The 27385-nt window shown below is 40.9% G+C and overlaps 1 protein-coding gene across 2 annotated transcripts in view; it reads left to right on the top strand.

The window, feature by feature from the left end:
• Positions 1–927: 927 nt before the first annotated feature.
• Positions 928–27385, top strand: part of tacr3a (tachykinin receptor 3a) — a 39926-nt gene continuing 13468 nt past the window's right edge. For both annotated transcript variants that reach the window (XM_053857534.1, XM_053857535.1), the window contains exons 1-3: positions 928–1502; positions 12381–12569; positions 14204–14354. In XM_053857534.1, coding sequence (XP_053713509.1) covers positions 1135–1502; positions 12381–12569; positions 14204–14354 — 708 coding nt within the window. In that variant the 5' untranslated portion in view covers positions 928–1134. The remainder of the gene's footprint in view (positions 1503–12380; positions 12570–14203; positions 14355–27385) is intronic.

Below are 27385 nucleotides of genomic sequence, written 5' to 3'. Positions count from 1 at the left end.
GCTAAAACCCATTAGAATGACAACTTTCTGCACTAGTTTACCGTGTCCTTGTGTTGGTACCTGACACCACATGTGCGCGGCTGGTTCAGTTCTGTTTTGGACACTTTAATATGAATCTCGCTAGATATTCCGTGAGGTTCGAGGCAGCAGAGCTGCAGCGCTTGGCATTTACCAGGCTGGAATCGAAGTCATCAGCGCAGACGTGTTTATTTGGGACACTAGACAAGGACCTCTTGAATTGTTAAGCACCGCCGGCGGTGGGTTCCCAACCGGCATCGAGATGCAGCTCGTACCTGCCTGCCGAGTTTAACAAACGAGCCCCGCTCCAGGCTCGCGCCAGGGACCGCCTCCTTCTCACGGTCGTTGGGAAACAACTCCAACAAATACACTTCACAGAGGCGTGTTGATCATTAACAGCTGGCAACATTTGAATGTGACAATTAAACTACAGTGCAGTGTGTTAAAGGTACCAGTCAAAAACGTACAGATACTTTTGCCAGAGGACAAAAAATTCAACCCAAAAAATATCATTCATGTTAAATCAATGATGAGGAAACTGAATATTTCAGTGTGTAATTATTCCGGACCCAGCACCACGGTAGTCGTTTAAATATTTAGCAACATTCTAATCAATATAGATCTGACTATTTTTTTTTTTAAATAAATAATAATATTTTACGTCATTGCCATCTAAATCACTGGCTGGATCATCGATCCTTTGGAAAATGGGGGGAAAAAAAGGGAAATCAAAGTGGTTTATGACCAGGCTGATCGTGTGTTCAGCCTTCGTTTGTTATTCATGAAGTTTAAAACAGAACCCACGCGAATCCATCACTTGCACGTGTGCGCCACTTGTGCGTCACCGAGTGCGCAAAAGCGTCCTGCAGCTGCTGGAGGAGGAGAGGCTGCCGCGCGCTCCGGCACACTGTGGGGGATTCGATCCCTTTCGGTGCAAGTCTGTGGATACTTCAGGCTTTAACTGGCGTTTGAAATGAACAGTGCGTCACATCGCGCGTCATTGTGCCTGAAGCGCTCCTCGTTGCCGGTGTAACGCTTCATTCCTCTCGAGCGCCAAAACGTGTTGTTTTCTTTTTTTAATTTTGATTTTTAACGGGAAGGATAAGAAGGAAAAGGATGGCCTCCAATAATAACGGATCTAACATCACCGGTAACTACACCAACCAGTTTGTGCAGCCGCCGTGGCGCGTCGCGCTCTGGTCCGTCGCCTACAGCGCGGTTCTGGCGGTGGCGGTGTTCGGGAACCTCATCGTCATCTGGATCATCCTGGCGCACAAGCGCATGAGGACGGTCACCAACTACTTTCTGTTGAACTTGGCGTTTTCGGACGCGTCAATGGCCGCTTTTAATACTTTGATCAACTTTGTCTACGCCACTCACGGGGACTGGTACTTTGGGGAGGCGTACTGCAAATTTCACAACTTCTTCCCGGTCACGTCGGTGTTCGCCAGCATCTACTCCATGACTGCCATCGCCGTGGACAGGTGGGTGGAGTCACCTCGCATGCGTCTCGCCAAATGTCCCATTCCGCATTTCAACTGGAGGAAGCCTCCACATGTTCTGTCCCCATCTTTTGCCTCATCTAGTGACCAGCAATAAGCACTTGGAGAGTGCAAACCCCCACCAAGCCACTCGTTTTCAGCCACATTATAATTTCCAACCCAGGACATTGTCCTACATCTATTCTGTAATTACATTTCATGTTAAATATTCCCAGTGCAGTGAGCTTGAACAGCGGATGCCCTTAAACTATGATGCACATTAGAGGCGTGGACAAGGGGCTGCTCTGCATCCAATAGTGATGGTGAGATAAAGCTCTGTGAGGCGTCCCATGATCTGACTCTGATGCTTCGGCGAGTGCTTCATTCGCTCTACAGTTCCAGCTGTGGTTTCTCTTTCATTCAGTATAGAGAGAAAAGGTTTAAAAAATGCTGACTGGCTCAAAAAAATGTACTGATACTATTGAGTCCAGGCTGATCCAGAGAGTGTCACAGCAGTTGCAGGTTTTTTGTTCCAACCCATCCAACGCTCACACTTTATCGAATGAGGTGTCTGTTGTAACAAGTCGCTCTTGACTCAAAATCAACTGCTTACAGTCTGGTTGGAGCAAAAACATGCACCTCCCCGAGGCTTTTTGAGGACCAGTACTAAGCCCAACGTTTCTCGTCCCCAACTCTCCGTCGCCTCTAAAAAAAAATATTTGTCTGTAAAATGATTATAAGCACACCACAAGTTATTAGATTGTTATTCATATATGTTCCACAATCTAAAGTGTTGACAACTTTCTGCACTAGTTTACTGTGTCCTTGTGTTGGTACCTGACACCACTTGTTATTCGGAGGTAAGGATGTGCTGTGCGCGGCTGGTTCTGTTTTGTTTTGGACACTTTTTTATTTATCTCACTGGCAGTAGATATCCTGAGAGATTAGAGGCATATATGTATGTATATATATATATATATATATATATATATATATATATATATATATATATATATATATATATATATATATATATATATATATATATATATATTTATATATTGAAAAAGACAGTAATATAGATCAACTTACAATAAAGAATAACTTTATTTACATTGTTTTTGACTCCAACAGAAACACTTAAAGTTCAATTTGCCTGAAAAAAAAAAAAAAATCATAAGTGGATGTGCAATTACACTTTATTCTAGTATGGCAAAAGAAATCTGTACCCTGAGGTCACATGCGCTGCTCCTGGCATTGCTCCACACCCCTCCTGTGGCCCGCCCCACTATTTGAGAAGGACTGCATTAGAGCGAATTGTCCAGTGACATCACAGGCAGAGGAAGGACAGACACAAAAGAGCAATGTCTAAATTTACTAAAGAATTTGGACACATTCTTTGTTGATTTTGGACACTATTTCCGTTTGCAAAGAGCATAAACATTGCTTCCTTTTCGCTCACTATTTAATTTAGCTGTGTGTGTCTCTGTTAATCCGTCCCTCTTTGGGGAGACACGGCCGGTTACGTGGCCTCAAATGTCAGCAGCTTTACAAAATGATCTGCCAGATAACTTTCAACATGTTTCTGAAAGAGATAAGTCCATTAAAAACTATACGAGCAATACACCAAGGACAGAGCTGGATCCAGTTTTAAATACGACTGTATTAAACAACAATTGAGTGAAATAATCACAGTATAATGCTGTGTATCTGGTTTAGTTATCCTCGTGGGGACCAATTCTTGGCAACACACCTACTTGTGAGGACATTTTGCTATTGTATGTCATCGTCATTTTTGTTGGCCCCCATAAGGTTAAGCCACGAGTTGATGAAGAAAGTGACTTGGTCATTATAACTGGGTTAAAGTTTGGTTTAGGTTCAGGTTGAGGTTAGTCGTTTGCTTTGGGTGGTCAGATTTAGCCTGAGAGTCTGGGGGAAGCTTGGACATTACTACTTTTACCTACTTTGTGGGGACCAATTCTTAACATAACACTATCCTTGCGAGGACCGTATGACTCTGTGGGGACATTTGGCAGGACCTCATGAAGTTAAGCCTCATTTTAAGGATGTAGACTAACTGGGTAACTGGAAAATAACTGGGTCATTATAAGTGGGTTTGGTTTGGTTCAGAGTCCTGGTTAAGTTTAGCCATGTGTTTCGGGTGGTTAGGTTCAGGGTTAAAGGCTGGAGAAAGGGGTATGTCAGTGAGAAATCTCACCATGTCTACAAAAGGATAGACATACAAGCGTGTGGGTTTGGGAGACTTTACTTCAGGAAAGATTGACTAACAACCAATAAACTCTGAATAATGGGGATACAATTGAATCCTCAGCATTTGGCATGACGCTAGTTGCCATAGTAACTGACTCTGTGTTCAAGTAACTCAGATAACCAGCAAATCAGGTTACCTTCCTAGAGTTACCTTCCTATTTGGAATATCCATCGCTTCCACTGAGGCTGTAAAATGGACCCCAGATCCAGATGCACACCCTTCAGCTACAAGCTCATGTGCACTCTGCAGTGTCTTCACAGTCCCGCAGAGTGATCCACAGTCAAGAATATAACATTTACAAAATAGGGAATCCTCATATTGAAATGCCACTTTTTTGTCTCAAACATAATAGACAGAAATATGTGGCAGCTGGCAACATATTAGCGGCACTATAAAACAAAAGCTATAATTTGTCCAAAATGATATACAGGAATGTTGCAGACAGGTGTACAACCATGTGATGGTAAAGAGTTTACAATATTCCATGTCCAAACACATTGGGGACACCTAAAGAATATGGGTTAATGAGGAAGTTTCTGCAATGAAAAGTCAGTCATTGCAATATCTCAACTTGTTTGGTTGGTTAAAAGCGCCAGTGCGTTGCGTAAGAATATTAGTTTTTGGCGGCGCTGCTGGTGAAATGGTGTAATTGCATACTCTTTTAAAGCTGGGTTCCACCTGCCAGCTTCCTCATTTACTGGTCTGCTGGTCCAGAGGTTATTTATAGCCAGAGAGCCAGACTCTGTGATTTATAACGGTTCAAAATGAAGCTAACCACCACAGGAAATAGTCGGAAAATTTATGTCTAGATCTGATTTATTGTTGCGTAAAATTTATTACCAAGTCAAAGCATGACTTGAAAACTTTATCACCTATAATAAAAATAAACGATAATATCTTGACCCATACAAATAACAAAAAATCATTTAAACACTTCCAAAAAGAGTTGATGTGAGATGAGAATACAAATATGTATGCTTGAATCATTCGATGCTTATGATGGTAAGAATGAAGGGCTATGTCGCCTGCTAAAAACAGAAAATGTGAAAAAAGAAGAAAAGAAAAACTGAATCAATCAAGCATCACCAGATAGAACAAGACCGGGGTTTCAGCTTCTGACATGGTGCTCCTGAGACTTATAGCTGCCACAGGTCTTTGTTCACCACACACTTTCATATGTCTTTCAACGTGACTGACAACCTCATCCAGTATTCATTGCCAACTTACTGCGTACGACTTGAATTGATTCTGGGATGGAACCCATCACCCCTGAGGTGTGGCTCACATCAAATCCAGTCTGCTCTAGATCGTGTTATGCGACCCGGGAGCGCAATAAACAGACACATCTGGCTTGAATGCAAATTTAATCATTTAAAGTTAACCAAAAACTCCAACTCATCCTCACTCCCTCGGAGTAATATATTGACGTTGACCTTTGTCGAGTATATAGTCTTCCTTCCCGTGGTGATGTGGCTTGTGAGGAGTATCGCACGCAGGGGAGGAGCAGGGAGACGTTCGGAAGCTCCCTTCAATGAATTACACCGGCTGTCAGTTGCTATTCATAACCCTGTTATATACAACCTCTGCTTCTTACCGGAAGTCATTATTTGAGGAGCTTTAAATAGCAAGTGGCGCATTGTTTCACGCAGAATGTAGCCCCAACTTCTGTATTTTCTTTATGTGAAGCGCTGCCTATGGTGTTAGGATTGGCCATGGAAGGCGGGTCATATGCTACAACTGAACAATTTTGAAGGCTGCCTTTTTAGTCTGAATAGGACACAAAAGTCCACTTTCCCCACCTCAATGTAAGATGCCATGGGAGAAAGGATGGGATGAAAAATGGGTCACCTATAACACATGTTGAGCAATGAGCCGTTCAGGCCTGCTTTTTGGAATGTAAATGTCAACAATTAATCTGGTAACTGGAAAGCCAAATGGGTGGTACATTTATCAAGGGTGGAAAAAGGTGTTCTATCTTGATTCCCTTGTTCAAGATGAAATGCGAGTGAATTTTCTGGAAACAAATTTGTGATTGTCAGGGTCTCCTGATTCAGCCTCTCATCTGCTTGTTACACTCTGACGTCCGATCACAACACTGTAGGCAGCAGGGCTGCAACGGCCTGTCGGCATAGTCACCTGTAATTGGACGCTTACTCTACTAGTCGTGATGTCATTGTTCTCTTCGCACAGCCCGCAGTAAAAATGAGAAATGCCTGAAACCACCCAAAACATCCATAGTATGGGACAATTTTCACAAAGGTCTCAAAATGACATTTAACACCGAGCGTACGTTTTATTAATATGATTTTTTTTTGTTCTATTTACAACTATACAGTCTTGTTGGTGTGTTTGTCCACACTTGTCAGCTCATTCTTAAGGTGGTCGGTGACTTGTCGACTACCAAAGTCATGATCAGTTGCAGCCTCAGTTCAAAGCCAGAGATGTAGGAAGAAATGACGCTGGACTGTTGATGTGTCTCTTGTTAAACTTTCAATACGGCGGTGAGGTTAAAGGAATGACAATGCACCATCTCGCTGTTGTTCACGGTGCAGTGCTGCACCCTCACGCTCTCACACAGGAGTGTGACTGAAGTCCTGGACCACTCATGACTGATTGGTTAATTGTGAAGACCCATTATGAGGCTCTTTTAAAAAAGTGTAGTGGCACATTAGATACAGGATGATGGTATTTGAATTATTTCTTTTATATATTCCATTTTTAATCATCATTACGGCTGCAGAGCTACTAGTGTGCCTCGCCTGGATGGAGTTGGAATGATTGTATATGTCTTTATTCCGTGACCAGGTCTTTTTACAGCGCGAGCAGCAAATGTAATCTTGAAAAATGGAATTGAACGCGCGGCGAAATCCAACCGGAGGGGACGGGGCTGCGGCACATGCTTATGTGTTCCATTTAGTACGGACTCCATCAATGGCGTGCGCGCGGTTTGCTCGTGCCCTCGGTAGATATTTGTGGGTTGAATTGCTTCACGCGGCGTCCCTGGACAATCCTTCTCTCGAGCCAATGCCACACATGCATTCACTTCGTAGCGTCGATGCTTTGCGAGAGACAAGCTGCAGAGAATGTTAAAACATCCCTCCTCTTGTTTCTGTCCACCTCACACGCCTTCCTCTGCTGGTAGCTGATGACGCAACCGGCATTAGCGGACGGTCCGAGATACTTATCGCACCATGATTCAATCAGCGCACGAGGATGATGAAGGAAGGAGCACAACATAATGAATATAATCATCTTCATGGTCAGGAAGACTTCAAATTCCATGCGGGGTAATTGAGCGGGGTGGAAGACGTGATGTACAACTGAAGTTATGGGGGTCCACTTGATGTAGTCGGCGGCGTATAATGAAAAGGGAGATCACCGTGAAGCGCATGATGCCGATGTGACCTGGAGTCAGGTTTGTTGTAGCCCAGTCTCAGCACTCACTTCTGAAAATGCCGTGATGCCACAGATCCTCAATGTGGAAAAAAGAAACAGCACTTCCTCACAGTACTCCTGATGTGTTTCTGAGCACTTGAACAAATCAACGCCTGGCTGCTGTGTGAGCAGCACTTTACAGCATGATACTGTTTATTTGAAACCTCCCATTACTGTCAACGCTTTGCAGGCTCCAGAGGCCATGTTTTTTCAAATGTTGCACTATAGAGAGGTACGTTTGTGATTCTATTTTCTCCCACCGTAGATGACAGATTTAACACGGTGTAAATTTACCATCCTCCATTATCGCATCCTCCAAGAATATGTTTTTTTGTTTTGTTTTGTTTTGCTTTGCTTTGCTTTGCTTACAGTTACAGAAAAAAACCCTGTTCAGTAAAACACACTGAACACTGAATTTAGTCAAACAAATAAACAAATGGTAGACACAGAACTTAAAAACTAAAACAATGACTAAATCAGAAAACAAACTTGTTCTGTGAGGAAATGCTACATGGTGGGTGGAGCTTGATGTTGGATGGACAGCATGTTTACCCTGTGTCACTTCTCAATATAATCCCATTTTTATTGCATTCATTTTCAACCTCTCCCTCTGTAAAATCAGTTCGCTTTAAATTGAACCAAGGAGATCCAAGGTTCACAACATTACATTTAGAAAATATTCCTTTCTGATGTATAGAGTCCTTTCCAGTGCCACAGCCACATAACTGAGAGTAAAAAGATGGGCAACTCTAGCTGCTACCTCTGTCTTTCTTTCACATGACACGGCATATGCAACACTTCTATCTAGTGATGGGTCGGTTCCGTGACACAGAATTGAAGGGTTGGTGATGTTTCATGAAACAGTGTCCTGATTTTCGGAGGCCACCAGATGGCGCTGTCTGCTGTAAAATGTTGGGACTTGAACAACTATTTCAATGGCAACTCACATCATTTCTAAACCAAGAGCGCCATCTAGTGACCTCTGAAAATTAGACACTGTCTCACCAACCCTGCTATACTGTTTCATGACACCTCATCCACACATCTCCAGTTCCATCCATTTCTTCATCTTCTGGTGTTTAAAGCTGGTCGTGACATCAACAAGCAGATTATTCTCTCCAGCAATCGCTTTGAAGTACGAGCCAGCCGCTCTTGGCAATACATCACTAGAGGCCAAGACGGACTAATGCTTCATGTTCAAGGACACCAAAGAAAAGTCAGTGAGCTTCAGCAGCAAGTTCTTCCCATACTTCAGCTGGTGAAAGACAGAAAGGGACTCAAGGACAGCTCACTACCGAGGCCATGGTCAAGCAATTTGCACCTCATTCAATTCTTACCGACTATAACCAGGTGAAAATGTTTGAAGCATGTTATCTGACACGGTCTTTGCTGACAATAAACCACACAATAATGAGGGAATGAATTTCAATCTCCTCTAATGTGGAGGTGTTAATTACATTTGCCTCACATGTCTTTGCAGTATATCACTGCCGACACTATATATATATATATATATATATATATATATGTCCAGCCAGCATTTTGTCTTACATTTCAGAGACTGCAAAGAGGAGCAGACTGAACAAAAGTTATTATGATTTCTGCCCCAAACAGTAATTCAGTGTAAATATGTGCACTCCATGTGAGTGTCACGTCCTTTGTTTGTTGTGTTGTGTATTACTGTCAGTCAGTTACTGGGATAAGCCTCATGATGTTTTGTTTTTTCCTTGCCATTCGACTATTGCAGTGTACATTTACCTCAGTGTGGTTCACGCTCACGGTTGGTAGAAGGTGATAATGGAAAACCACCCAAATGGGGCTTGTATTTCCATTAATATATGAATTTGCAGCATGGAAACCTGGATTAACACTTAAAAACCATAGCCAGTGAGGCGCCTGTGCAGTATAAGCAAAGTAGACGGACAGCATGACAGAGTGTTAAACATAGCGAGATAATGACCGTTGCTAAGAGCCACACATTACGTTTCGCTATGTCGTCCCCCCTGGACTGTTTTGTCATAATGTCTTTAATTGCTGCTTTTTGTGTCTTCACCATGAGCACAATGGCGTCACTCGAGCACTCCGTCAATGTGTAAAAGGGGCCACACACGTGATGATACTCAGGCTTTTTTTTTTTGTCTCGGTGATGCTCCTTCACCCCTGAGGTTGGTAAACACCCCATTTTTTAAAAACTCTTATGAGGTAAGGATCCGCCTGTCTGGGGTGTGATATGAATGTATTTGTCCCGATCGGCTGTGGAAACCGTCGGGCCCACAGTCGCGAATGAAACAAAGGAGGGAGTTTTGACATTTATTACATTTATGGCTCCAAAAATGCTAGTTTTTAATTTTGAGATTTGAATATCAGCCCAGTCTGCAGCTGTCCTCACCTGATCCGTTTCTTGTGGCCACTACTCTTTTTTTCTCGGGCTGCACCCTGCATATTGTACAACGTGGCTAATATATGGATTATTACAGATTAAAGAGCGTCATGCTGCCAAAATATTGAGCCTAGTCACAGTATGCTTTATTGACATTAAAGTGCTCAAAATGCGCCGTTTTCACCCGTGTGTCCGCAGCTCCGCCCAACTGAGCCAATCTCCGAGAGGACAGGAGACGAGAAGCAGCAGCTGAGACCCACTGTGGTGTCGGAACTGCAGACACGCTGGCAAAAATAACTTACGTTGAGCGCTTTAATGTCTAAAAAATGCGCATACTGCCATTACCCAATGCACTTTCATCTTATGGGGAAATTGTGGGCAAGTGAAGTGTGCTGGGAGCTGATGTGTGCTGGAAGAGGACACGCCCATGTGGGCCAGATGGGCTATCTTAAAAAATTGCTTTAAGATTTTGAAAATCCTAATGTGTGTGGCCCCCTTAAAGGCGACTATCTTTGGTCCCCTGGTCCATGTTTCAGTCACGTCTTCACATCTTTCTGTCTGTCCGGGGTTCGGTGCACCAGACAGAGCAAAGCATTTACACCTCACTTTCTTGTTCACTCCAAGACTAAACCCCTCCTGACCAATGTAGCAAAGATGAACTGTAGAGGCTGTGCCACAACTCTAGTCGAGCACTTAAGTGTTTTCCACTGGGTAAGGAATGATAAGGACTTCAAAGGCATTTGACATCAAAGCAATGATATCATTTCACAATGGCTGAGAGCACTTCAGAGATTTCTATATTTTGACTGGCTACACTTTTTGCAGGCATTTTATTACATGTCAGGACTGAGCCCCCTAACTTAGATGGATGTCACCGTGACAACAAAAAACTGTCTCTATTCGAGTCAGAATTCATGGGAATAATTCCATTGAGTTTTAATGCAAAAAAAGTCATTGCCTCAAAACTTAAAGGTCGAGGTTTGCTGAAAAAAGAAATGACAGGGTCTGTTATCAGTAGATGAACGTCCAAGGAAAATAACTGCTGATGGTAGTAAGATGGTAATTATCATAGACGCCCAGAATATTGGGAAAAAGAAAAAACAGGCAAATGTTGTGACAATATTATGAGATAATTTCGATGATAACGGCTTAACACAATGACTTTCTTCTTCATCATGCACGTCTTGTCAACGGCCTTTAATTCCATTTTATCTCTGACCCGCTTCATTTCCTCTGGCTGCGACCGTGCCATGCATCGATGATAATGGCAGCCACTGTCCTGCTCATAAAAAACAACTGTTGGTTTGTGTGGCGCAGAAGAGACGCCGTACTTTTTGCTCTAATTGCCCATAAAGGCTGATGATGTTTTGATGTTGATGCCTCATTTACGGTTGATGTTGGAGATTTATGTGGAATCTCTTTATGGCAACGATTAATCAGAGGAGTGTGTAGGATTGACTGAAAATAAGTGGAAGGACAACAAAATCGTATCTTGGTTTTCAATTGTGCTAGACTCAGAACAGACCACAACAATGGCCAACGGACAGTTCGTAATTTCTGAAATGCTTTTTATTTTCACTGTATGTCATCTCACTCTTCACCTAAGAACATTAGGAGGAGTAGGACTCAGTGATGAAAAGAAAAATGGCAGAAATGTCACTTTAAAGTCAGAATTCTGAGATTTAAGTCAGAATGAAGTCTGAATTTTAAGGTTTAAAGTCTCACTTTAAAGTCCAAATTCTGTGATTAAAGTGAGATTCAAGTCAGAAAAAAATGGCAGAATTGTTACTTTATGGCGGGAGTCTTCTCAAGTCAGAATTCTCAGTTTAAGGTTAGAATTCTGACTTTAACGTCAGAATTCTGAGATTTAAGTCAGAATTTAGGCCAAATTCTGAGATTTAAAGTCTCAAAGTTAAGTCCAAATTCTGCTATTAAAGTGAGATTCAAGTCAGAAGAAAAATGGCAGAATTGTCACTTTATTGAGGGAGTCTTCTCAAGTCAGAATTCTGAAGTCAGAATTCTGCCATTTTTTTTTTCTTCACTGGTCCTAGTCCTCTTTAGAACAGTGGTGAGTAGGAATTCTGTATTGTTTTTTAACTTTCAGAACAACCCTGGGAGCATGAGTTCAATTTTCCTCCTCTGGGACAAATAAAGGACATCTAATGTAATCTAACAAAAAACAGATGTTATGTAAATGAGTAAAAGATTTAATACTTTTTAAAGGTTTAACCGAGCGTCATGTGTCATTGAAGTTCAAAGGCATCATTTGTGATACACATTAGATTTAATGGATAGGTGGATTTACTTGAATTATCTATTTTTTGTGCTCTCGCAGCTGCATCTCATAATAAGGAGGAAAACAGTGAGTAGCAATGACTGCGCTGCTTTACTGCAGCGAAATTAGGAGGATAAATAGGTCAGTGCAGTTCTGGCGCCATGAAATCAGTCAAATATAGTGGACAAAACCCCTCCATTATCAAGCACCCGAGCCTGTGAGCCAGTCCCGGGCTGCGGCGCAGTTCGCTGACACTCACTGTTGCGGAAAACATCCCACCTTCCGCTGAGCCAACAATGAATACCTGGTGATACAGGCATCACCGGATGCAAACAACTCAAGATAAAAATGTGAATGTCATGGGACCTCCCGCCTGGAGGGAAAGAGATTTCTGATCGAATGCATTTGCACACCTCACCAGCTCTTTTCACGTCACAGATCAATGGAAAGTGACTCAGCAAGCTCTGGGACATGACGTGGTGCACTTGTCTCTGTTCTGACCTCCGACCTTCCTTCTAGGTACATGGCCATCATACATCCTTTGAAGCCACGCCTGTCAGCAAAAGCCACGACCGGGGTGATTTTTTGCATCTGGAGTCTGGCTGTGGTCCTGGCCTTTCCTCTCTGCTACTTCTCCACAGTTCGAGTCCTTCCCCGCAGGACCCTGTGCTACGTGGCCTGGCCCCGAATGGTGGATGACGCCTTTATGTAAGAGAACTGTTCTCCAGTTGTGATGAGCGAGATAGTTTGATAAAGATGGAAGAAACAAAGGGAAGAATCGAACTTACATTATATTCTTCAATTGACATGAAATTGTAGATATTTGTGTTTGATCTCTACGAGGTTTCAGACGCAAAAGAGAAGCAAAGAGTGTGAAGTGATTGTGAAAAAGCAAGAGAGCTGTGAAGGACAAAGGTATATAAGGCTTCATAAAGAAGTGGCTGGATTTCCCTCTCTGCTCTTAAACATTATGCAGGCGCTCATTGAAGTAGTGGTTCAAAGATATGGATCATTGAACAGAAAGCACGAGTGATGGGTAGATGAGGTATCATGAAACAGTATTGCAGTGAGAAACAGTAATCGCAATAAAATGCAAATCACAACAGTAGCATGATGATGGAGGAAAACAAAGCTCAAAGTAAGTAGCAAGGAAGAATTGGGGATGTAAACAGTTAGGTACGTGAGCGATGCGACATAATTACCTTTACTGATGCGCTGTCCCTAGATATTACATCTGATACAGAAACTGTAACTGTAAACTTAGCTATGGCTTTACAATGAAAATAAATGAAAAATAAAATTGAATTCAGCGCTCATAAAAAATGTAATTTGAAGTTATGTTTTTTTTGTAATGAATATTACATTTTTTGTGTATGTATATATATATATATATATAGAGAGAGAGAGAGAGGTAGAGAGAGAGAGAGAGAGAGAGAGACTCAACAAACTCATCTGCAAAGCTGGTGATGTGGTGGAGGTGAAACTGGACTCCTTGGAGACGGCTATGGAGAGAAGGATGCTCCTGAAACTAAGGAGCATCCTGGACAACATCACCCACCCCCTCCATCAGCTCCTGGTCCAATACAGTAGCACGTGGACCAACAGACTGTAAAACTGTACAATCCATCCCTGAAACAAACTACAATGAAGGATTCTTTGGCACACTTTTCTGTTCGTTCTGTTCTTGAATCTGCATTTTGTTGCACATTGTTTCGAAGGTCTTTTGTACATCTTTTTGCACTTTATAATATTATTTCTTTATTGTGATATGTTGTGTACATAGCATGTTACAAACAGAATTTCGGATTAATAAAGTTTCTCTATCTATCTATCTATCTATCTATCTATCTATCTATCTATCTATCTATCTATCTATCTATCTATCTATCTATCTATCTATCTATCTATCTATCTATCTATCTATCTATCTATCTATCTATCTATCTATCTATCTATCTATCTATCTATCTATCGATCGATCTATCTATCTATCTATCTATCTATCCATCCATCCATCCATCCATCCATCCATCCATCCATCCATCTATCTATCTATCTATCTATCCATCCATCCATCCATCCATCCATCCATCCATCCATCCATCCATCCATCCATCTATCTATCTATCTATCTATCTATCTATCTATCTATCTATCTATATATATATATATATTCTGTTTTTGAATCTGCATTTTGTTGCACATTGTTTCTAAGGTCTTTTGTATAGCTTTTTGCACTTTATAATATTTATTTTTTATTATTTATTAATAAAATAATAAATAATAATTATTAATAAAGTTTTTCTATCTATCTATCTATACTTTCTCCCGTGTGGCCCTAGGTATCACATCATAGTGACAGTCCTGGTCTACCTGCTGCCCCTGGTGGTGATGGGGATCACGTACACCATTGTGGGGGTGACCCTGTGGGGAGGGGAAATTCCAGGAGACTGTTCTGACAACTATCACGGGCAACTTCGGGCGAAGAGAAAGGTAGGGCGTCTTCACGCTTTTCCAATGTTTCCTCAGGCATCCCAATGGCAAAAGGCCTGTAATGATCTCAGGCCCTCCTAATGCAGCAGAATAACTTTGCTTTTTTGGTAATTACACCCTACAATTGAGTTAACATTTCTTTAATGAATCGGGACATGTCTTCGGTCCACTTGTCTGGACGGATGAGAAAGCAGTTTGGGAGTTTGCTGTGAGAATACAAAACAGAAGCTCAGAAGACAGTGTGGTTTAAAGAGAGTTTACAGCTGAATCTATGCTTCTATGTCGAGAATAAACATCAATTGACCAGAATGTTAATGTATTTATGTAGAAACACTTTGGGATCATTCTTAAAAATACCTTTAGTGATTCACCGTTGAAACACAGAAAGGGATTTCAATAACTCTAACTGTAGCATCATTCAGTCCACTTGTGTGTTTGATGTGGTTAATAAAACAAGCGTTTTTTTGTCTAAATATTCTCACCAAGAGATTCACCAAGTTTGCAGAGTGGCGCCGTTTTTTCAAAGGCTTGGCATTACACATCGAAACAACTCAACCAACAACCAGTCACACAGCGCCGATGCAGGAGGTTGCAAAAACGATTCCAAAACGTCTCCAGCACTCGATATGCAGGAAACAAAACACAGCACGGCAGCCAATAACACGTTGTCTTTAAGCTTCGCTTCACACTCACAACCAAGCGCTAGTGTTAGGGTGAGAAATGGGACACACCCACAATCTATGAGGGAATCCTCAAGTCATGGGTGTGTCAACAGTGAATTTGTCCTAATAATCACCCCTGAAAACGGTTGTCGGAAATAATGGTGAACTGTATTTAAGACCAAACATCTTGGACCGCTCCAGACTTGAACTGTGATGTGGGAATGAAACAGAACCAGGGAAGCAACAGGGAGACTTTTTGGCACCTGGGCAGCCGATGGATTCCTTTCTTGTTCCTGTCATTATGATGTTTTGTTTTCTTTTTCTTGTGTTTTATTTAGGTCCTTCCTAGAATTTATAAGTGAAATAATATGAAACTTTGCAGCTTCATGTGTGGAGTCTCAAGTTTATAAAGATCTTATGTACAGTATATGGGCCCTTTAAGCTCCTGCTGTCTGAAGGCCTTTTTGCCTTTCTATTCCAATTCAAATCAGGTTTGACATATTTGAAATAAGCTCTCGAGGACTAGATCATCATTTGAGCCTGTTTAGTTGACGTGTTCTTGATGTTGTCCCATGATAGGGGCACCTTTCACTGACCTTCTAAATGACAACCTTCTCCAGATACGGCAACGGCACGTCACCTCAACAATGAGAATAATATCTGTCCTGCCCCCAAAAATGTCACACGACGTCTGGGCTGAAAATACGTGACTTTTTTTTTTTTGTTTTACGCAGAAGCCGCAGCCAGAGAATATTGGAAGTTCATTAGATGGTTCAAGTAAAGCAGTCATTAAAAAGATTGAGCTGAGGATAAGTCAAAAGTCAGGGATCTCATCATCATAAATATTCAGAAACATCTATCGCAGACGGGAAGGGTGAATGCAAATAACCCGCTTCCAGGCAATTACAGATAAGAGCAGAGAGCTTAAGATTACTCGGCTTTTTTAGATCGCGGTGCAGAGATCGAATGAAAGGTCGGCCATGTTTACTCTGCTAAACATGGAATGATCTTCCAGGGAGAGGCATTAAAGTCACTCATCACAACTTTTAAGCTTCACTGGCTGACAATAGTTTGTGGCAGACATTTTTCCTTCTGACTTAGTATCTTTTTTCTTTCTTTCTAACATCTTTTCTTTCATCCTTTCTTTCTTTTATTTTAATTGTTCTTTCATCTTTTCTTTCTCTCATCTTTTATTTCCTTCATGCTTACTCTCTTTTTCTTTCTTTATTCTTCATTTCTTTCTTTCTTTCTCTTATCTTTTCTTTCTTTCAACCTTTCTCTTCTTTTTTCTTTGTTTCTTCCTTTTGCTTATCTTTTCTTTCTTTCATCCTATCTTTCTGTCTTTTGTTTTATTTCTTTCATTCTCTTTTCTTTCATCTTTTTTCTTTTATCTTTTCTTTCTCCCTTTCTTTCTTTCATCTTTCCTTTATCTCATTTTTTTCTTTCTTTCATCCTTTATATCTCTCATTTTTTCTTTCTGCCATCTTTTCTTTTTGTCTTTCTTTCTTTCATCCTTTCTATCTCTCATCTTTTTTCTTTCATCCTTTCTTTCTGTCCTTCTTTCTTTCTGAAATTTATTACACAGAATGTTTGTTTGCTCCATCCTCTGCCTTCAGTTCAGTCAGCCTATGTTTATTTCTGTGATGAGTCAGTGAGCATGCACTGTTGTCTGACTTGTGTAATGCGGGACTTTTTACCTGCAGCCCATTGACAAAAGACGCGTTTAAATGACGGCGCTGGCCTTGACTTTGATGTCTTGTGAATAAAAATGACTCTGCATCAACAGCAATATCCGCCGCCAGCCTGTTGTTTCTCTGCCTGCCAAAATATCTCATGAATTTTGATGCATAAAATCGGACTTGTATCCTGTCGATGGCAAAAAAAAAAAAGAACAGATTTGTCCAGAGTTCCTTGAAGGCAGCCGTGCAGATAATCACCTTCCGACTGTGATCCATTACCAATTTGAACTCTTGGCTCTTTGATGCCTTTAATCAGGTTCTGCCAAGAATGGAAAGCGATGGGGCTAGACTTTAGCTAATGACCCCAATTTAAAAGAAATGTATAAATAAATAAAGAGCTTCATAGTGCCCAGTGGAAAGCAGCTCTTCGCATTAATGTTCAGCCCAGTTCACCGCACAACAAAGGGTGGAAAATGTCACATTGATCACAACACTTCAGGAAGCATTTGTCAAGCCTCTTCTGTTCCCAGTTATTCACTGCACCAGGACAAGCCAAATCTCTGGTGCCCAAATCTTTAAACGGCTTAAGGACTTCATCCATTCTAAAGCAGCAGTTGTTGGGGCGACTCAAAAATCCATTATTTAATGTTCCGGCCTGGTAGCAGTGCTGTACACAGTGGTGCTGTTAAGAGTGACATGGGTTGTGACTTTGACAAATAGGTCAGCAGGTATCAGTTCCAATCACTGTTGACAACAACGATTTAATCCCCGGGATTTCAGATTCCTCTCCTTGTCTCAGAACTGATTTTATTCAGAGAACACTGAGAGTCTGATCCCTTAAGCTGACTCATTGTAAAATCGCAGTGGTGCCTGAAGCTGCTCTGTCCTCGGTGTAACCTATTGTGTCGCCGCTTGTGAGTACATCCATCAACATCCCGGGCACGTGACAAACAGCTGAGAACAAATGCAGAAGACCATGAGAGTTTACAGCAAAGTCAAACCATAAATGTCAGTGGTGGGTAGATGAGGCGTCATGAAACAGTATTGCAGAGCTGATGAAACACTGGCCTAATTTCCAGAAGCCAACAGATGGTGCTCTTGGTTTAGAAATGATGTGAGGTTGTTCAAGTCCAAACATTTTACTGCAGACAGCGCCATCTGGTTTCCTCAGGACGCTGTTTCATGAAACCTCATCAACCCATCACGAATAAATGTACATTTCACTTTAAAGGCATATATAAACAAAAAAAAAAACTACTTATCGATATGTGTATTAGCAGCATATTAGACAGCAAATATTTATAATAAACTGCTGTTTATCCTGACCGTATTTTGCCCTTGAATAGTCTCTGGAAGGTCTCTGTAAATGACACTGTAGTTACCTATTATTAACAGAATATAAGCAAGCAATGTGTTTATAATATGTGATCCCCAGTCTGAAGTGTTGTTCTTGATAGCTGATACATTTCTCAAGAGAATAATATTTATATAATAATATACCTAAGGTGTTCTGACAGTGACAGATGCCACCAAACCTGGATTCATAGCTGGAATCTCGGAACAGTGAAAAGAGAAAGAGAAAAGAAGGTGGCTTTAACTGCTGTGGAAGCTGAGAATGCTTGTTTAAGTCGTTCCTAGTGGCTACCTGCGTTACTGTGATCTGATCTATTTCCCTGGAAAGCTGGGATGTCGCTTCACTCAGAGCCGTTGGCTGGCTGTAATCAAAAAGAGGGAGGAAACCGCACTGCAAACACAGAGTCTGTGGATTTTCAGCCACTATTGAGCAGGGTGTAATCGACTTTGACCTTTGGAAAGTTTCGGAACTTCAGTCCTCATTGGAGTTTAACATGCTGCTTGCTCATGCCGCAACAGAGACAGAACTCAAATCTGAAACAAGTTCATGAATCTACTCCCCAAATGTGAATCTCAGCAGAGAGTGTCGGCTCTTATCGTGAACATGTCTTTTGTTATAGTGCAGACAATAACAGAACCAATCATCGTTTAATCGTTTCACAGCCCCTTGAAGCAAAACCCCTCCAACATCCACTCTTTTCTTGCACATATTGATCTGCGCAGCCACTTACACTGGCCATCAGACACAGTTTTGTCTTGCCACTTGAAAGTAATGACCACGGTACTGACGCTGATGCTGACACTTCACAGGCTAAAAGGAAACATGTGGCAGGTGAAATGCAGGAGATGGTTCGTGGTCTGGTGCCACCGTTGTGCTATCGTTTATGCTTCTGTTGCTCTTTACACATTCAGTCAATACTGAGTAATAGCATTGTTAAAGTCGACTGAATAAAATATGTGGTTGAATAAGCTTCAACTTCCAGTTAATGTAGCCATTAAAATTGAAAAATGTCATTTTGAGCAGTGTGGTGCCCTTCAGCAGGGCATTCAGGTCCATTTACGCACACACACACACACGTATTTTCTTGCCCAATAATACACAAATTACTCAACGATAGAGCCACTTTATGAGTTATATGACATTTCAATCCAGGAAACCCGTAGTGAAAGGCCAAGAGTAAATGCTCCAAGTGTCCTAAACACACAGGAAAAGATCACGTTGTCTATCAAATTCCTCGGTTATTCTCCTTGTAATTCAACACACTGCACGCTCCGATGATTGTTATTCATAAGCACATTAGCGTCAGCTCCTGTTTCCTGAAGCACCTGAAATTATGAAAGAGTTATTCACCAGTCATTTGAAGGCTGAATCTCTCTCTCTCTCTCTCTCTCGACCAAGGTTTCACGATCACCCCGCAGCTTGCTCTCACCTTTAATCTGGAAGGCTTGTCTCTTTGTTCAAATATCGCCGCTGACTGCCACAAGCTTCAAGCCAAATGTAACTTGTGTTCCAGTTCGCTGATCCCTTCCTGCTGGAGATGAGCTGTGATGCCTGTTTGCAAAAGAAAATATAAATAAATAATTATATTGAACCATTATGAATGAGGAACAAAAAGATCACATCGTAATAAATATGTAAATACATAAATATTTTGTTAAACGCTGTAGTAAAAAGAATAAAATATAAATTACAAACAAAAAGAAAATAATAGAAATTAATAAAAAATAGAAATAAAAACAAATATATGTCCTCATATATGCATTTTAGTTAATCCATTTAAATTCATATATATAATTTAATTTATGTTTATATCATTATATTTATCATTGACTCTATTTAATTTATTTTGCATTATTGAATTTCCACATGTATTCATTTATTCATTCTTGACATATTTCTATATTTCCTCTTTTATTTCTGTCTCCACTTGGTCATCGGAAAGCAAAATTTGTAACAAGTAGATATGTATTAGTCCTGAAAGGATTTCAAATTCTCTTTTTTTTTAATATGCTGACAGGTATAATTACACTAATAAATAAAATAATACATTTTCAACTTAACTCTTGTGCATTTCACACCATCTTACAGCAGCAGGAGTAAAGAATGAGACCTCTTTGGATATGAACTTCTTCATCTCTGGATTGTATACGTGTATAAATATAAAGACATCTATTAATAGTCGACAGCATTAAAGTGCAACTATCCAATGTGCTCATCAGTAAAGTACCCAGTTGATTATTCCTTCACAAACATGCTGCGTCGATCCATCAGATATGAATGTAATGACATCGGATATGCAGTGACGGAGTAAACAACTCATGTTGGATGAGGAAAGCTCTGTGGAACCGTTGCATCAGTCGTCTGGCTACTGTTTCCACAGAGAACTGCGACTGTGGACGAAGGTTTTCAAGACCGATAGTCATGATTTCTCCTTCAATTCCTCTTCAGTGCAATGAAAGAAAATTATTATATACTTATTTCCCCATGCAGAGTGTTTATTTAGTCCAGCGGATGATTCGTGGTTATTTGTTTACTGGATTAATGAGGAAGCATGAGTTTAATGGTGCTGAAAGCCTGCAGACCGTTTGGGCTGATTATAAAATGACTCACTCCTTCAATCTGGAGTTTAGTTTTCTAGTCAAGTGTTGTTGATGAATTCGGACGGCAGAACTCTGTACACACACACACACACACACATATATATATATATATATATATATATATATATATATATATTACAGTTCATGCCCTCTGAATTTGACTTTAAGTCTCAGTCTTTTTTGTAGTTGCATTTGGTCACAACATAAAAGCTGTTTTCCCATGGTCACCCAAAGCTCCGTGATATAAAAAGTGGGGCTGAGCCACACTCTGATCTCATCAACCCTCAGTTCAAGGGTGCAGCTTTGCCACACTGTCTGGCTCGTCCGCCTTGTATGCGTACACTTATGACATCTAACCTGTGGCTCGGCCTTAAATCCTGACAAAACCAATCGGACGCACTCACGTTAATCTTCTGACTGAAGCAGGGGCAAAGGCATCCGTGCTATTCAAGTGGAACCTTGGCATTTAGTAAGAAAATGTCAGTGAGAACCAAGTGTTTCGTAAAAGACGATCTAGTTCCGGTTTGTTCTCCAACAAGAGTTGGTGGATCGAGATGACCGCAGTCCAAAAAAGTGTTTCACATCAGTCGTGCCAAATTCATCGTGACAATAATGGTTTATTTTGCTACACACCTCTACAGTTGCAGCGTAAATTAAGATTTACATCTTAGATACATACGTTTACAGAAAATCAGTCAGTCATATAACACAACGTCTGTTGACGATTACAGTTGATGTTCCAGGGCCCAAAAGTTTCCTCAGCTTTAAATATCGCACCAATAAATCCCCTACTTTCACAATAGGTGTGACACTATTTGACCTTTGAAGCTGACACTGCAGACCGTGTTGTTTCTCAGGTGTCGCTCTCGATCTGTTCTGACATGTGCCCGATCTACTTCAATTACATTGTCTCTGCTTTTAGCTCATGCTTTTTCTTTGCTCTGCAACTGAGCAAATTGTGGGTGACAGGAGGCGACGGATCAGTGTGATCGCTCCGTGATCGCAGTCTGTCTGTGACTTCAGGTGACATTTAACATTGTTAGTGAATACTGTTGCCTTGTTAATGTAATGGATCACACTCCGACTGTTTTCATTATAGTGGTGTATTAGTATTATTATTTAGAATTTATTAAATAAAAACTAAAACCTCTTTGCAGTTTTTAATTATAATCATTATTTGTATTTACTGAAATGAGCGTTCACTTTGAACTTTTGTGTCCCTGGTTAGCATCTGCGAATCCATCTTCCTCTGGAGAAGGTGTCAGTGAAGTGTCAGTGAACACCTTTTGGAATGAACAAACACTCTGACACTCATCTAACAGAGAAGGTCTCGACAGAAACACCAATCCGTCTCAGTCAGGAGTCAGTGTCACACCCTGTGGCTCCGAGCTTAAAGTTTAAATGCTGCGATAAACGTCTTACCGAGATGACAAGTGAGGAAGTTTTCATTTTATTAACTAACAGGGAATGAAAAGATGAGAAACTTTTTTTCCCTGCGATGACGCCTCCTGTACATGGTCCTCTTATCTCCCAGGAGACACCTGTGTCATTTCCAATCAAGAAAAAAACTTTCTTTAAGTTAAAATTTGCCAGAGGTATGAATAATTTCAAGCTTGACTGTACTCAGCAGAAAAGTCTGAATATTTCTATCAAACTTATTGAGCTTATTCCTTCTGAATTATTGAGATGGTTCAGTGTTTTTAAAGGGAAGAGACGCATAAGGACATAACATGTAACTTGTAACATATAACATAAAACATATCAAATATGACATGTACCATATAACATTTAACATACAACATGTAACATTTAACAAGTAACATATAACATGTAACAGGTACCATGTACCATGTACCATGTACCATGTACCATGTACCATGTACCATAACATGTACCATATAAAATGTTACATATAACATATAACATGTAACGTATAACATATAGCATTGAACATACAAAATGTAACATACAACATATAACATATAACATGTGACTTGTAACATGTAACATGTAACATTTAACATGTAACATGTAACATGTAACTTATAACATATAACATGTAACAGGTAACATATAACATGTACCATGTAACATATAACATAACATGTACCATATAAAATGTAACATATAACATGTAAGGTATAACATATAACATTTAACATACAACATACAGCATACAAAGTGTAACATACAACATACAACATATAACATGTGACTTGTAACATGTAACATTTAACATTTAACATGTAACATATAACTTATAACATATAATATGTGACTGGTAACATGTAACATGTAACATTTAACATGTAACATATAACTTATAACATATAACATGTACCATGTAACATATAACATAACATGTACCATATAAAATGTAACATATAACATATAACATGTAACGTACAACATATAACATTTAACATACAACATACAAAATGTAACATACAACATATAACATATAACATGTGACTTGTAACATGTAACATGTTACATTTAACATTTAACATGTAACATATAACTTATAACTTATAACTTATAACTTATAACTTATAACATATATAACAAATAAATAACACGTAACATGTAACATATAGTGTTTGTTTACTACTGTGTGGTCTAAATGAGGCGAGGTATAAATATCAGTCCTAAAACAGTCATTGTTTTCCTCTCTTTGCTATTGTTTTTTGGTGCAGGATAAACTGTCAGCACGATGTCTTTGGACTCACACTGTTTTGTTCTCTTCAACTAAGTGAGACAAACAGCTCAAGAGTTACTTGTTCCACATCACTGTTTTCTGACTTGTTTTTTTTTTTTACAAGATCAAAAGGCAAACTCCTGAGTGTGTTATTGTCTGTCATTGTTGCCCTGAACAATCTCTGCCTTCCCTGCCTGTTATAAACAGTACTGTTAAATCAAAAACTCATTTGTCATTGGTTTCTTCAGTTGACAGAGTCTGTCAGGCAAATCTTTGTTCATTTATCATGGATGCATGTGCTGGAATATGAATGATAATCATCATATGAGTGCGCAGCAGTCTATAGTTACAAAAGTAGTTTGTCCTCAGAGATAGTTTGTTGTATGCTGGAGCTGTTGTTGCTTAAACTTAAGATTAAGAGAAGCTAGTTTTCGCTTAAAAGTATGTTCTTCACTGGGATATTTGCACCCTTTAGCAGCGTCTGCTGAAGTTTGAGTGTCTGCCAAGACTTGGACTCTGAGGACCGAATTACCGCTCAGCGAAAATTCACTGAATCACTTTGACAGGGAAACAAATTGTGAACTGAACAGCCACCTGATATCTATTACTGACTGTACTTTCTCACTTACATTCCCCTCAACTTACTGATGAACCAGTGAGACCACTTAAAACCAACTTTGACTTTGTCAAAGGGCAGAGACGATGAACTCTGGAGCTCAAGGCTTTCTCAGTCTGCAATGTGTCAAGGCTTCCTTCAAATGTGAGGCGGGCAAGCATCCTGGCTTCCTGTGAGTCCGTCCTTGATGGGTCGATGAGGTTTCACGAAACCGTGTCCTGATTTTCAGAGGCCACCAGATGGCACTGTCTGTTGTAAAATGTTTGGACTTGAACAACTAATTCAATGAAACCTCACATCATTTCTAAACCAAGAGCTTCAACTAGTGGCCTCTAAATGTTAAGACACTGTTTCATCAACTCTGCAAAACTGTTTCATGACACCTCACCTACCCATCGCTAACATTAACCACTCTGATGTCACAACAATGAGGCTCTCACCAACTTCTTGCGTGATGCTGCAACTACGTAATTGTAAATTGTTGTGTGAATGCAGACAACCTTTCGCAGACTATGACCCACAATTCCGAAGATATTCCAGGATTCGTCCCAAAAAATTTCCACTGAAATTGAATGGGAGAAGGACAAATGAACTCAATTAGAAGCTGAAAGCGTAGCCTGGCTGCTCCATCGAATCAGCCTCAAGCAACACAACATTTGACCAAAAACTGAGAGAGTGTGTAAAGTCAAGCAGGCTAGAGTGGAGCAAAGCATAGAATTTAAGCCAAAAACATAATTTTCTTTTGAACGCTGTGAGTGAGCGGTGCGCCGCAGGAAAACGATTTTCTCCGGTAATGCAGTCACACTTGTCCCCCCTCGTATAATGTGCCCAGAAAAACTGTGGCACATTCACCATTTGCTTGAGACTCCCAAATGTGCAGCCAAACCTGGGTTTATGCTTCCATTGAAAAAAACAGAAACGTTACACATTTTCAACTCGCCCTCCTTCACAAACCATTCAATGTAGATGCACAAAAGTCAAGTCAGTGATGGAGGAAAACCAGAGGATTCACAGGATGTGCTCATTTTTGCTGTATCTCTTACGGTTTTTCAGACGTTGTCGTTTGTTCGGGAGGTATGACGTGGCCGCTCCAAGGCTGAATGACTTAGCATAAGCAGCAGCAGGTGTGCAGTTCGCCGGCGAGGGAAGGGGGCGACAGTGTTGCTAAGACAACCTGGCTTGAAACTAGGGGAGACTAGGGGGTCACAGCCTGCGTTATTACAGGATAATACAGTTAAAAATTCAAACCACACCAAACGTTCAAGTGAAACCAATCCAAATGAACTGAATCAAGTATTGATTCTTCAGTGACATCTGTTTTATCTTTCTCGTATTTGTCCCTGCCGATGTTTGCACAGCGAGTAAGGTGTTATTCTATCTTCCCTTTGTGCCCTTTTCCCTCCGCATGCTTTCCATCAGTCAAGTAATGATTGTGTAATTACAGACGAGGAAGCTGCATCCTTTATCTCCTGCCTTTATCCGACCACGTGCACATTTCTTCACAGCAGGTCTTGGTTTCGCTGTTTGTGGCAGAGCTCTGAGAATGTGATCAGTGTCCTGGAATATATTGGTGTTGACTTGTTGTTCACAGCCTGCATCTTAATATATTGATCTGAATCTTTAGCTTGACGGTAACTATGGCGAGTTGAACCTGCTAGGCACCTCATCGACAAACAACTTGTGACGGCATTTTACTGTTATTCCTATCATAGTGACATTGTCTGGGAATGAATGTGGGAGTATATTTGATGAATGAGAATGAGAAGACAGAGAGAGCAGGACGGATAAAGATGAGGATGAGGTGTGGGACTACATTGGGAAGAGAGCGCTGAACTTTCTCACTAGACTCTTCAAGGTGGAGAGAGGATGACAAGTAGAGGAAGAAGGTTTTGGTTTGCTTATTGGGGATAAGTCAGAGCAGTGAGGGAAGAGATGTCCAGGTTTGGAGGGGAAGAGCTTCAGCATCAACTGTGTGGTTTCCTACTCGGAAAGAGATATAAAGAGGAACAGCGAAGGTCAGAAGGAGTTGCACTGCGTCCTTATGGATCTGGAGAAAGCCTGTGACAGAGTTGCTATCGAAGAAGTGTGGAGATTGATGTGCAGGACATGCAGGAGGACAGTGAGACAGAGGTGAGGCGTACTGTAGGAGTGATGGTGGGCCTCAAGACTGATAGGAAAAGTCCCTGTGGAGCATGATATTTGCCGACAATATTGTGCTCTGCGGTGATAGTACTGATGTGTTGGAGGTGAAGCTGAAGAGGCGGAGAGAAGAGGAATAAAACTGAGTCGAATCTGGGCAGGAGGAACAGTGAAGATAAGGGAGGGGAAACTGATGGATTTGGGGCTCAGCAATGAGGAGTGATGGGCATAGATTAAAAGAGGGGAAGTGAAGGGTTCAGGCATGTTGTCTGAAATAAAGATGGAGGTTGGGGTCTGGTAAGGCATGGGATGCATGTAACAACAAGTCAATTGCTATTTAAAGCCCTTCAAACAGTCACACTGTCAGTAAGGAGGAGAAACATGTACGTTGTGATCAGTAGCCATCGACATCCAATGTGTTCCAGTGAACAAAGATCGTGAACGTGTCATTAAAATGCCTAAAGGCACTGAAGGCTGCCTTTGTTGTCAGTATAGGACTCAAAAGTCCACTTTCCCAACGTCAATATGTGACGCCATGGGTGAGAGGATGGGCTACTCCGAGGCAGTAGCTCTGACACAAAGACAAGAAGCAGAGCTCGAAGCTGTAGATGCTGCAGTTGTCTTTGAGTGTGACTGGGAAGGTCATGCAGAAAAGTTTGGAGATCAGTTCAGGAGGCTTGACTCGGGTGGGTTAGACCGCCGGAGTGGAGAGACAAGGAACATGTTGGAAGGAAGTGCCAGGCATAAGAAGAACATTAAAGATTCAGACTCCTTGGCACAGATCTAATGTCACAGCGGAATCTTGGAGGATTCAGGAGCAGCCCAGTGAACTCTGCATTTCAACACGATGGAGAATTCATGAGATAAATTATTTAGTGTTTTGAAACCCGGTCACACCCAATAACTCGAAATGCTCATAAAAAGTCATTTTGGATCCATCAACTCTGGGTGGAGTGTGACAACTTTACTCAGTCCTGAATAATTCCAGGAGCTTCCAGCTCATCGCGACTTGTGACCCAGTCACAGGACCGACCGCCAGCATCTCCCTACCCTACCAGTTTGCCACTTCATTTTATATAGATTTGGAGTTTAAAAAAAACACACACACACTGTGTGCATTTGTGTATTGCACACAGGTAAGTAAAAATCCTGACTCCTGATATAAACATCCTCCCTTCTGGCAGCTCCACGTCTGTCAGACTAAATAAATCAGGAGAAGCTTCACTGGGCTGTGAGAGACTCAACAGCAGTTGGTTTAGAAACCAATATTGACAAAAAGGATG

The sequence above is a fragment of the Synchiropus splendidus genome, chromosome 2 (assembly GCF_027744825.2).
Source record: "Synchiropus splendidus isolate RoL2022-P1 chromosome 2, RoL_Sspl_1.0, whole genome shotgun sequence".
In the NCBI taxonomy this organism is placed as follows: Eukaryota; Metazoa; Chordata; class Actinopteri; order Syngnathiformes; family Callionymidae; genus Synchiropus; species Synchiropus splendidus.
This window is presented reverse-complemented; position numbering and strand designations above follow the sequence as displayed.